This window comes from Oncorhynchus mykiss, chromosome 10 (assembly GCF_057628025.1).
Source record: "Oncorhynchus mykiss isolate SJ-2025 chromosome 10, ASM5762802v1, whole genome shotgun sequence".
In the NCBI taxonomy this organism is placed as follows: Eukaryota; Metazoa; Chordata; class Actinopteri; order Salmoniformes; family Salmonidae; genus Oncorhynchus; species Oncorhynchus mykiss.
The window spans coordinates 22,330,616-22,343,722 of NC_143031.1; the positions used below are offsets into that span (position 1 = coordinate 22,330,616).

At 39.7% G+C, this 13,107-nt stretch overlaps 1 protein-coding gene across 8 annotated transcripts in view; it reads left to right on the forward strand.

Moving 5' to 3' along the window:
• Nucleotides 1-13,107, forward strand: part of ntm (neurotrimin) — a 436,848-nt gene that overhangs the window by 355,589 nt on the left and 68,152 nt on the right. For all 8 annotated transcript variants that reach the window (XM_090186151.1, XM_090186155.1, XM_090186152.1 and 5 more), the window contains one exon: nt 2,462-2,694. In XM_090186151.1, coding sequence (XP_090042277.1) covers nt 2,462-2,694 — 233 coding nt within the window. The remainder of the gene's footprint in view (nt 1-2,461; nt 2,695-13,107) is intronic.

Genomic DNA, 13,107 nt, shown 5'->3' on the forward strand with positions numbered 1-13,107 from the left:
AAGTCTATGATTTGATAGAGCAGTCTGACTGAGCGATGGTAGGCACCAGCAGGCTCATAAGCATTCATTCAAACAGCACTTTCGTGCATTTTACCAGCAGCTCTGCTGTTTATGAATTCAAGCTTATCAACTCCCGAGATTAAGCTGGTGTAACGATGTGATGTGAAATGGCTAGCTAGTTAGCGGGGTGCGCGCTAATAGCGTTTCAAATGTCACTCGCTCTGAGACTTGGAGTAGTTGTTCCCCTTGCCCTGCATGGGTAACGCTGCTTTGAGGGTGGCTGTTGTCGATGTGTTCCTGGTTCGAGCCCAGGTAGGAGCTATACTGTTAGACTGGCAATACTAAAGTGCCTATAAGAACATCCAATAGTCAAAGGTTTTTGAAATACAAATGGTATAGAGAGAAATAGTCCTATAATAACTACAACCTAAAACTTCTCCCCGGGAATATTGACGACTTATATTAAAAGGAACCACAAGCTTTCATATGTTCTCATGTTCTGAGCAAGGAACTTAAACGTTAGCTTTCTTCCATGGCACATATTGTACTTTTACTTTCTTCTCCAACACTTTTTGTTTTTGCATTATTTAAACCAAATTGAACATATTTCATTATTTATTTGTGGCTAAATTTATTTTATTGATGTATTATATTAATATAAAATAAGTGTTCATTCAGTATTGTTGTAATTGTCATTATTACAAATACATGTTTTTTTTAAATCGGCCGATTTAAATCGGCATCTGCTTTTTTTGTCCTCCAATAATCGGTATCAGTATTGACGTTGAAAAATCATAATCGGTCGACCTCTAGTTTACATATTCTAAGTCGGAACATTGCAGAGTAGTGATGCTGGACAGGCGGGCAGGTGCAAGCAGCGATCGGTTCAAGAGCATGCATTTAGTTTTACTTGCATTTAAGAGCAGTTGGCGGCCACGGAAGGAGAGTTGTATGGCATTGAAGCTTGTCTGGAGGTTAGTTAACACAGTGTCCAAAGAAGGGCCAGATGTGTACAGAATGGTGTCGTCTGCGTAGAGGTGGATCAGAGAACCACCAGCAGCAAGAGCGACATCATTGATGTATACAGAGAAGAGAGTCGGCCCGAGAATTGAACCCTGTGGCACCCCCATAGAGACTGCCAGAGGTCTGGACAACATGCCCTCCAATTTGACACACTGAACTCTATCAGAGAAGTAGTTGGAGAACCAGGCGAGGCAATCATTCGAGAAACCAAGGCTGTTGAGTCTGCCGATAAGAATGTGGTGATTGACAGAGTCGAAAGCCTTGGCCATAGATGGGCATGTTGCTTTTAATGGGACCAATATATTTTTTGGTTTAATTTAACCTTTATTTAACTAGGTTAGTCAGTTAAGAACAAATTCGTATTTACAATGACAGCCTACCCATGCTGTCCAAAAAGTAATAATTTTGACTCCTCTGTCCATAGAACATTCTTCCAAGATTCTTGATGATCATCCAGGTGCTTTCAGGTGCTATTTGTCAAACTTGAATCAACTTGTTGGATTAGATGGGTCCTATTACATCTGTCGAAAACGCACACAAAAAAAAACCCACATTAATAACCTCATACCAGCTGACAAGCACGGTGGTAGAGTGATGGTTTGAGGATGCTTTGCTCCCTCAGGACCTGGACGACTTGTCTTTATATAAGGAACCACGAATTCTGCTCTGGCTCAGAGAACTCTACAATACAATGTCAGGCCATCTGTCTGTGAGCTGAAGCTTAGCTGGGTCATGCAGCAAGACAATGATCCAAAACATGCAATCAAGTAGACATGAAAATGGTTAAAAGCAACAAATTAGAAGTTTAGGAATGGCCTACTCAAAGTCCAGACCTAATCCTTTTTGAGATGTTGTGGCAGGACTTGAAACAAGCAGATATCACTGAGTTAAAACAGTTCTGCATGCAAGGCTGGGCCAAAATTCCTCCACAGAGATGTGAGAGACCGATCAACAACTACAGGAAGCATTTGGTTCCAGTCATTGCAGCTAAATGTGGCACAAAGTTATTGAATGTAAGGGGGCAATACTTTTAGACACTGGGGAATTAGTTGTTGCATAACTTTGTTAATTAAATGAATAAATTGTATTTTTTATTTAATTAACTAGACAAGTCAGTTAAAAACAAATTCTTATTTACAATGACAGCCTACCCCGGCCAAACCCGGACGATGCTGGGCCAATTGTAAAATAAGTATTCATTTGTTTCGTTATTTGTAAATGCAGGTTCCTGTTATCTAATATTAGGTTTTGGTTGAAGATCTGATAACATTCAGTATCAAAAATATGCAAAAATAGAGAAAATCAGAAAGGAGGCAAATACTTTTTCAAGGCACTGTATGCCATTGAGGGAAGGCTGTGAAATCGCAAATGGGGCCTGCTGTGGTCTCTCACCTGCTGTGTTTGATTTGGCAATGCTTTTTTCTTTCCTGTCCTCCAGGTGCCCACAGGGGGACATCGTCACACACACGGCCTGGCTCAACCGGTCGAGTATACTGTACGCCGGCGAGGACAAGTGGTCGGTGGATCCCAGGGTGAGTCTTGTTACACTCAATCAGGAGGAGTTCACCATAAAGATTGAGGACGTGGACATGACCGACGAGGGCCCATACATCTGTGCGGTGCAGACGAGCAGGAGACCGAGGACGACGTCAGTGCACATCCTCATCCAAGGTAAGCCGAAGCCTTAGAATCTAGAAACTGTCTGGGCGGGTGTTCTCAAAATAGCTTTTGTCTGATGTGTGTGTGTGTGTTTGTGTGTGTGTCTCTCTCTCTCCTATCTCTATCCCTCTTTCTGTGTGTGGACATCTCCCTCTCTGGTGTATTTGGTGGCCTTCATACCCCTCTGAATGAGAACCTGTTATTACCCCATAGAAAGACAAATTAGTCTACTTTCTCTCTCACTGTGGAAGGGCTGTAAAAATAAATCTATATAAATAAAGGGACTAGGTAGAACAAGTCTGGGAATGCACTTCACTAAGTCATCCATTGTTGTCTGTGTTTCTATTAGTTGGTCGTCTTTACAACTTACAGTAGATTCTACCTAACTTGTGCAACTTGCAGTATGGAAAGCATCCATCATGTGGTGTTCATTCTCAGTCTAATCAATTATTCATATGAAGTACTATCTCTGAGACTTCTTTACCTTGAATACCCCCATGTGCATGCACAATCAACTCAATTCCAGGATTGTATTCATTAGGGCACACATGTTGAAATATTTAAATCCCAAAATGAGCATTTTTTATTGGACAAGGCCAGGCAGTCCCTCTCCATTTCAGTCTGTTTTCTTCCTTTTGGTGCCTAATGAATACGACCCAGAACTTTGCTGTGAACTTCATAATGAGGATTCTCCGGCCGTATGTTCTAATGAAGTGGATAATGGTCTGATTTGAGCCCCATCAACGGCATTGCACCTTGGCGATACTGTATTTTTCCTAATCAGCAGATCCTGGGGCAATTTGATTGATGAAGGTGTCATTGCTAAGCACCGGAGCATTAAGGCGGAACAGAGGAGAACAGAGCAGGCTGAGATGCAAGGCCAGTCTGTATGTTCTCTAGAAGCTTGAAATGTATTTTTCTTCCCAGCTCCTTTGATGGCAATTAGATTTAAATACTGCTGTGTGTCATAAAAGGGAAAAATTGTATGATGTAGAATACCGGTAGGTGCAAATGAAGGTTATTCTGAGGGTTCGGTTGTGATGTAGAGGGAGAGTTTGAAGACTGTTATATTGGATGTTCTTTGGTGCAATGTTGCTTACACCTAACCAGCCTTCTCAAATCTACACAGGTGCCTATGGGGGTATGGGCTAGGTGTTCTCTGGGGCTAGGGTTTTTCGATAGAGGTAATCATGAATTCTAGAAAGCTCCAGTGGTGTCTCTGCAGTTCCACCATATTTCCTGCAAGGCTATTGCATATATGGAGTAATATTGTGAAGACATCTTTCCTAGTGTTTGTATGTTAGTTGTATGTTTGTTCTGTAGTTTATCTCATCGCTTTCTTCTGTCAGCCTCTTGGTCTTCAGCGTTGTTAACTACGCTATGTTTTTTAACGAGAACAATACGCATTGCATATGACGGAACAAACAGACGAACAAATTCCTTTCAATCCGAATAATTTGAGTCTGGCAACTCAGATGTTTAGTGTCCTAGCTCTCACTCAAATGCCTCTGGAAATCTGACAGCACCTCTCCAAAGATCAAAGAATTGTTCACTCTGTTTAGATTCTCCCCCTTTTAATTTTTGGCAAAATTAATTACTAGCCTATCGGGTTCGTCCTCACTGTCGAAATGAAAAAGGTCCTTTCTTCACTGCACATGTACATCATTAGTTACACTAGATTACACTTGTACCCCTCCATTTGAACAAAATGCACAGTGAAAATAGTTTATTCAGAATTGTGCTTTGAATTACTTTAGAGTGTGATGACAACTGCCAACAGAGTGAAACTGCCAGCCCATGACTCAGACAGTAGGAGTAGTTGGCTATTTGGCTAACCCCCTGTGTTATTAACAAAATATATCTTCATAAGTTGATAAAACTGTTAGATGTCTACTTCAGAGAGGGATGCTTGCTACTGTGTGGGGATTAGGATGTGCTTGTTAAACAGAACAGACTTACTTCGCTCACTTTTGGAATAATTGATCAGAGAGACATAGTTGTCATTTTCTTCATCCCAAATGACACAATATTCCTTTATAGTGCACTACTTTTGACCAGAACCCAGGTCAAAAGTAGTGCACTATATAGGGAATGGGGTGTCATTTGGGACATTACCATAGTCATCATAGTCTTGGTCTTGTTATGTGGTTTTTCAACATGAATAGTTTGTTTTCTCAAACCTCATGGATCATCTGTCATCATTGTTTTTTTCTGATCGCTGTGTGCTTTAATTTATTGTGCTCCTATCAGGCAACTGCGTGTGTATTTACATTTGTAAATAGTCAACTCTAATTAAAAGGCAGATCAAAGAGGAACGGAGAGGAAAAGTCACGTTGTGGGAGGGAAGTAATGGCGGGGGTCTCAGCGGTAGCGACGTCCTCGTTACTCAACAACCTTTTTATGGGAGTTTGCCCCCCCCCGCTTCCTCTAGAAGTGCACTGCACACACCACCTACCTACTGCAGTCACTTCCTCCCTCCACCACTTCCCCTTCTCTCTATTTCCCCCAGTCTCCATCATCCATTTCTCTACCTTTCATTTCTTTGCTTTTAGCCACAGTAAATCGTTCTGGCTAAAGCTGTGGAAATATCTGTACTGTTGCCATAGTAACCGGGCAGGCAGAATAGTGGCTTGATTGAGAGAGCACTGGTACACTTGAACAGAAAGGTCACAGAAGCACAATGACACAGGTCACTGGCACTGCTGCACGTGCATGCCATGGTGGCAATGACATTTTTTATGCATATTCCCTCAACAGGACAGACAGAATTAATGAAATTATTTACCACCTGATTGAAGCCTCTACTCCAGCTTGCAGCAGGTAATATAAAAAAATGTGTATATACTGTACGTCCTGTAGGGATGCCAAATGTTCAGCCTGCTGCACTGACACTATGGATGCTCTAGACTAGGGTGCTTAGGAATGTTTTTTAAATCTCTAAATGGTTAAAGTAGGGAGAAATATATGTGATTATTGAGTTTGCTTAATTTACTATCATCCTAAATTAAGATATTGAATTATTATGCCATATCTACTTAATGTATATGACGCTACTTTCCATGATGTGGACATTGTGTTACTACATTACACAAGCTGACGTTTTGACCACATCGGATTGGGCGGAATTGCATCCTTTTTACCTCAGATTGGTGATGTTAGTATAAAAGTTTATAGTCAACTCGATGACAAAAGATCAGTTACATAAAACTGATCAATATCTTTTGGTTTTGTACTGTTGATTTTGACACAGCTATCATTTTCTTTCTCAAATTGAACAGATATTTCAGGGCGGTCTCTATCTAAAGCAGTTGCTGGCCACACACCAATATATGGATTTGAAAGTCAAACTATCACTTAAATAGCAGCCAACCTTTGTCACTGATGATATCCTATGGTGTAAAAAATAATTTGTTCCCTTTTCCGTGATGTCAGCCTCCCGAAACAGCCGCCATTCCAAAATATAGATAGGAGCCTTCTACAAATAACCATCCAACCAACCATGTATAGGTTATTTCATGTTTCCGTGTGGCCTTTGCATAGTGTTAGTTTAAACAGCGCTACACCCCAAACGTTTGCTCCCTGTTCTATTGATTTCAGTGTGCTATCCATGGAAGTGATTGGCAAAAGTGTTAAGTTACACTTACCGCATTGACGAGCCACTTCGTTCAAAATGCAACACTTCAAAATGTCCTCTAACCAGTGATGTACACCATTATTTCCAGATTCTGTGTTTTTTTGTGCTGTGTTTAGTTTTAACAGGATGTGCAACCTCATTTCCCCCCTTTCTCGCAATTCATATCAACGTGATAATTGATAGGATTGACAAATAAGTGTTGCTTTTCTCTTTCTGTTTTGGTGACCCCCCATATCAAAATGCCCCCCAAAAATATCCAGTTTCCATGTGGTTTTTGAATTGTAGTTTCAATTGAAGAGTGATTTTATTTCTACTTATTTCCACAAGTAATATGATTGATAGTGTTGCAGATATATGTGTAGATGGTACATATTGTTTGGATTTTCAATATATTACGCAGTTTCTGCATATTGGTTATTGATTTGGACACTTTAAAACTTTTTAAAAGTGAAAGCATAATTTTGAACTACAATTTTAGGAATATAAATGGAACTTTCAACATTAATTTCAAAAAGTATTGTAGGTAAAAACTGCTGAATCAGTCCAAAAATGTGCTGTGATTTATTTGTTTTGATATACCAGAAATCACCAAAACAGGTTTGCCCTGCCTACTGTATGTGCACTTTGAAGCCCACACTTACAAAACAACACATATTTACCGTAATGTGTACAGTCGTGGCCAAAGGTTCTGAGAATGACACAAATATTAAGTTTCAGTTTGCTGCCGTCATCATTGCTTTGCACAAAAAGGGCTTCACAGGCAAGAATATTGCTGCCAGTAAGATTGCACCGAAATCAACCATTTATCGGATCATCAAGAACTTCAAGGAGAGCGGTTCAATTGCTGTGAAGAAGGCTTCAGGGCGCCCAAGAAAGTCCAGCAAGCGCCAGGAACGTCTCCTAAAGTTGATTCAGCTGCGGGATTGGGGCACCACCAGTACAGAGCTTGCTCAGGAATGGCAGCAGGCAGGTGTGAGTGCATCTGCACGCACAGTGAGGCGAAGACTTTTGGAGGATGGCCTGGTGTCAAGAAGGGTAGCAAAGAAGCCACTTCTCTCCAGAAAAAATATCAGGGACAGACCTGATATTCTGCAAAAGGTACAGGGATTGGACTGTTGAGGACTGGGGTAAAGTCATTTTCTCTGATGAATCCCGTTTCCGATTGTTTGGGGCATCCGGAAAAAAGCTTGTCCGGAGAAGACAAGGTGAGCGCTAACATCAGTCCTGTGTCATGCCAACAGTAAAGCATCATGAGACCATTCATGTGTGGGGTTGCTTCTCAGCCAAGGGAGTGGGCTCACTCACAATTTTGCCTAAGAACACAGCCATGAATAAAGAATGGTTCCAACACATCCTCCGAGAGCAACTTCTCCCAACCATCCAGGAACAGTTTGGTGACGCACAATGCATTTTCCAGCATCATGGAGCACCTTGCCATAAGGCAAAAGTGATAACTAAGTGGCTCCGGGAACGAAACATCGATATTTTGGGTCCATTGCCAGGAAACTCCCCAGACCTTAATCCCATTGAGAACATGTGGTCAATCCTCAAGAGGCGGGTGGACAAACAGAAACCTACAAATTCTGATAAACTCCAAGCATTGATTATGCAAGAATTGGCTTCCATCAGTCAGGATGTGGCCACGAAGTTAATTGACAGCATGCCAGGGCGGATTGCAGAGGTCTTGAAGGGTCAACACTGCAAATATTGACTCTTTACATCAACTTCATGTAATTGTCAATAAATGCCTTAGACACTTATGAAATGTTTGTAATTATACTTCAGTATTCCATAGTAACATCTGACAAAAATATCTAAGGACACTGAAGCAGCAAACTTTGTGGAAATTCATATTTGTGTCATTCTCGAAACTTTTGGCCACGACTGTACACACTATGTAAAAAAAAATATTCAACCTTATCGTCTGCCAACCCTTGTTATTGTCTGTTTTAGCAGTTCATGAGAATGATGTTGAGTATTTCATGGCTATTATATCGAATAAGCATTTGGGCTTTGTTTTGTGATCCTCGACTTACTGACCGACCGTCAACGGATTGGTCCGTGGATAGTATACAGGCTTGATCAGATAATGATGAGATCATTAACATTTTAGGGCGATTCAACGCTGTCAGTCCTAATCAACAACTCCCCAGACCACTGACGTTGTCAAGCGCTATTTTTTTTTTGCCTCTAGCGCTAAATACCTTTCAGAGCTAATATAACTATTTTTGCCTCGGGCTATTTGACACGATGCCAATATCCATGGAATAAAGCATGGGACTAAAGAAGCTGTGTTTTCCTCCGGGCTATTTGACACAATGTCAATATCCATTGAAGAAAGCATGGACTATAGAAGTGTCTTTACTATACATGTATTTCTTGTCAGTTTGGCACAAGAGGCAAAATTAACTTGAAATCTGCATTTAAAACTGCTAGATGGCAGAATCTTTGTGCAAAAAGGCAAAAGTTGTGTAACGGGCAAATCAGGAGAATAATCCCTTTCTCCATAGGGCCTCTAGTCAACACCAAAGCATCAGTATACAGCTCTGTGGCTGGTGCTACTTAAAGATTAACCACAGGGGGCCATCAGTTAGCTGAATGTTCCTTTAAAAAGAGCGGTGCTCTACCAGGTTTTCAGCGTGACCCCTTAACCCTCCTGCTGTGTTTCGGTCGAATTGGACCGATTTTACAAGATTTTCTCTCTGAAAAGTGTAGTTAATTTAATCTGATTGTCCACGCAGGGCATCTGAACACACAAAATACATTTTGATGATTTTCAGAAAATGTTGGGTGTTTTATTTAACTTTTGTACGCCTGTGGTGTTCCCGGTCAAAAATGACCGGTCATTAGAATTTTTGGGTGAAACTACAATTAGTGTATAAAATTGAGTTCAGGCACATGCCCATTCATCAGATGATACACACTTCCTCTACCAGACCCCCACAGGCATGTGTGTTTGAGCACACACACACACCTCACTCCCCTTTTTGGCTTCCATGGAAACCCCTACGGGAACCTTTCCCCAATAGAATCTTTCCCCCACGGGAACCACAGCTGTTGGCATTATCACAAACAATATATTATTGTTTCAATAATATATAGAAATGTTCTCACTGCTCTGGTATATAAAGCTTTTTTGAGGCCTTGCTCACAGTTCATTCTGTGGCAGCACAATGACCAAACAATGTACTGTATGTGAGGCTCTTTGATCATGACACTGGTGAGGAGGAGAGAGTCTTTGTTAAACTTTGACACAAAGTAGTCTGTGATAAATAGCACAATATGTTTCATCTGATTATTTGTTATAGTCAAAATAATCCATACATTATGTTTTTTCTACTCAAAATGAGTTGTATGAGCTCAGGTCAATGAGGCCTACAGACAATAAATGGCAAATAGAAGTTCAAAACTTGTAATGTTCTCAAGAACTTAAGTTGATACAAAGATCTAACACAACATTAGGTGATAATATATGCATTATTATGGATTTATAATCAGCTATAATGGGGCGGTCATTTTGGACCGCGAACACAGAATTAATTAACATGAAATTAATACAACATGAGGGTTAAAAGAGTATTGACCTACTCGTGCGTCAATCTAAGTTACATCATTTAAAAAATCCCCATCAAAATTCATCAATTCAAGCTTGGGCTTTGTCTCAATCCACCGCATCTGCCTGTCGGCCTTACACTTCTGCGGTAGAAGTTGGTCGAGCTACAGTGGTGTTTCAGACCATGAAACATCCCGAAAATCAGTTTTACATTGAAAACATCCGTAGAGTCCGAAAAGTTTGGCCTACAAACTATTATGACCACTTTATAGAAAGGGGAGACTCTCACGAACACGATGGTTTTGCTCTAAGACCCCCACAGGTGACTGGTCTTAACCTTTCTGATCTCCCCATCCCGGATCCGGGTTCGTGAATACAGACTCAAGCTCATTACCATAACGCAACGTTAACTATTCATGAAAATCGCAAATGAAATGAAATAAATATGCTAGCTCTCAAGCTTAGCCTTTTGTTAACAACACTGTCATCTCAGATTTTCAAAATATGCTTCTCAACCATTGCAAAACAAGCATTTGTGTAACAGTATTGATGGCTAACGTAGCATTTAGCATTAGCATTCAGCTGGCAACATTTACACAAAAAAACAGAAAAGCATTCAAAAAAATCATTTACCTTTGAAGAACTTCAGATGTTTTCAATGAGGAGACTCTCAGATAGCAAATGTTCAGTTTTTCCTGAAAGATTATTTGTTTAGGACAAATCGCTCCGTTTTCTGCGTCACGTTTAGCTATGAAAAAACCCCTGTATCCAGGATTGTGTAAATCTATCAGCAAGCTCATTAGCATAACACAACGTTAACTATTTATGAAAATCGCAAATGAAATGAAATAAATATGCCATCTCTCAAGCTTAGCCTTTTGTAAACAACACTGTCATCTCAGATTTTCAAAATATGCTTCTCAACCATAGGAAAACAATAATTTGTGTAAAAGTAGCTAGCTAGAGTTAGCATTTCGCGTTAGCATTTAGCGTTAGCATTAGCGTTAGCATCCAGCACGCAACATTAACAAAAACATAAAAGCCTTCAAATAAAATCATTTACCTTTGAAGAACTTCTGATGTTTTCAATGAGGATACTCTCAGTTAGATAGCAGATGCTCAGTTTTTCCAAAAAGATTCCTTGTGTATTAGAAATAGCTCCGTTTTATACATCACATTTGGCTACCAAAAAAAATCCATAAATTCAGTCCTCAAAACGCAAACTTTTTTCCAAATTAACTCCATAATATCAGCTGAAAACATGGCAAACGTTGTTTAGAATCAATCATCAAGGTGTTTTTCACATATCTCTTCATTGATACATCGTTCTTGGACACATGCTTTCTCCCCTGAATCAAATGGTAAAGTAGAAGCAGCTGGCAATTGCGCACCGAATTCGACGCAGGACACCAGGCGGACACTTGGAAAATGTAGTCTCTTATGGTCAATCTTCCAATGATATGCCTACAAATACGTCACAATGCTGCTAAGACCTTGGGCGAACGACAGAAAGTGTAGGCTCATTCGTTGCGCAATCACAGCCATATAAGGAGAGAATGGAAAACAGAGCTTCAGAAATTCTGCTAATTCCTGGGTGATGCATCATCTTGGTTTCGCCTGTAGAATGAGTTCTGGGGCACTTACAGACAAAATCTTTGCAGATTCTGAAACTTCAGAGTGTTTTCTTTCCAAAACTGTCAAGAATATGCATAGTCGAGCATCTTTTCGTGACAAAATATCGCGCTTAAAACGGGAACGTTTTTTATCCAAAAATGAAATAGCGCCCCTAGAGCTCTAACTGGTTTTAAGGTAACCCATACAAACGAATGGAAGTAAGCAAGTAGTTGTGTACAATCAAAAAGTTTTTAAAAAATACATACATTTCCATATAGTACAGACACTTAAAACCTTATTATACATATTTTTTAAATGTATTTTTTGCCATTTATGAATGTTTTATTTAATGTATTTATATGGGCTGTAGTAGTAAAGGACACATTTTTTTATACCCTTATGGGGTCCTGAAATGTATAATTTTTTTTAAAGAGAAACCTACGTCGAACTGCATTATTGAAAATACTGTAGATACAGTGCCTTCACAGTATTCACACCCTTTGACTTTTTCCACAGTTTGGTGTGTTATAGCCTGAATTTTTAAAATGGATTCAATTGAGATGTTTTGTCACTGGCCTACACAAAATACCCCATAATTTCAAAATGGAATGTTTTTCAAATTTTGTACAAATGAATAAACAATGAAAAGCTGACATTCCTTGAGTCACTCAGTATTCAACCCCTTTGTTATGGCAAGCCTAAATAAGTTCAGGAGTAAAAAATTGCTTAACAAGTGACATAAGTTGCATAGACTCTGCAATTACATTATTTTTGAATGACTGTCTCATCTCTGTAAGGTAATTAATTATCTGTAAGGTCCCTCAATCAGATTCAACCACAAACACCAGGGAGGTTTTCCAATTCCTCGCAAAGAAGGGCACCTATTGGTAGATGGGTAAAATTAAAAAAGCTGACCTTGAATTTCCCTTTGAGCATGGTGAAGTCATTAATGACACTTTGGATAGTGTATCAATACACTCACTCACTACAAAGATACAGGCATCCTTCCTAACTCAGTTGCCGGAGAGGAAGGAAACCACTCAGGGATTTCATCATTCATCATAGCTACTCCACAATACTAACCTAATTGACAGAGTGAAATGAAGGAAGCTTGAATAAAATATTCCAAAACATTCATCCTGTTTGCAACAAGGCACTAAAGTAACAATGCACAAAATGTTGCAAAGCAATTCACTTTTGTGTGTGTTGTTTGTGGCAAATCCAAATGACTCTAGGGTGTGAATACTTATGTAAAAAAGGTATTTCTGTACTTAATTTTTGATTAAAAAAAAACATGTTTTCACTTTGAGTGTGTGTGTGTGTGTGTGTGTGTGGTTAAAAAAAAATTTTTAAATCTATTTTGTATTCAGGCTGTAAAACAACAAAATGTGGAATAAGTCAAGGAGTATGAACACTTTCTGAAGGCACTGTAGGTACAGGGATTATCTAATAGTCTGGAAGAAAGGTTATTAACAATCTGTGTGTATTTTGCTGTTCCAGGGAACGTGTCTTTTAATCATTGTAAATTCACTCATGTTTTTGAGATGGAGGGGGGGGGGGTTACTGGAATTAGCTCCCTTGCTCAAAGGTACACACACTCACAGACCCAAATGTAATAAATTGC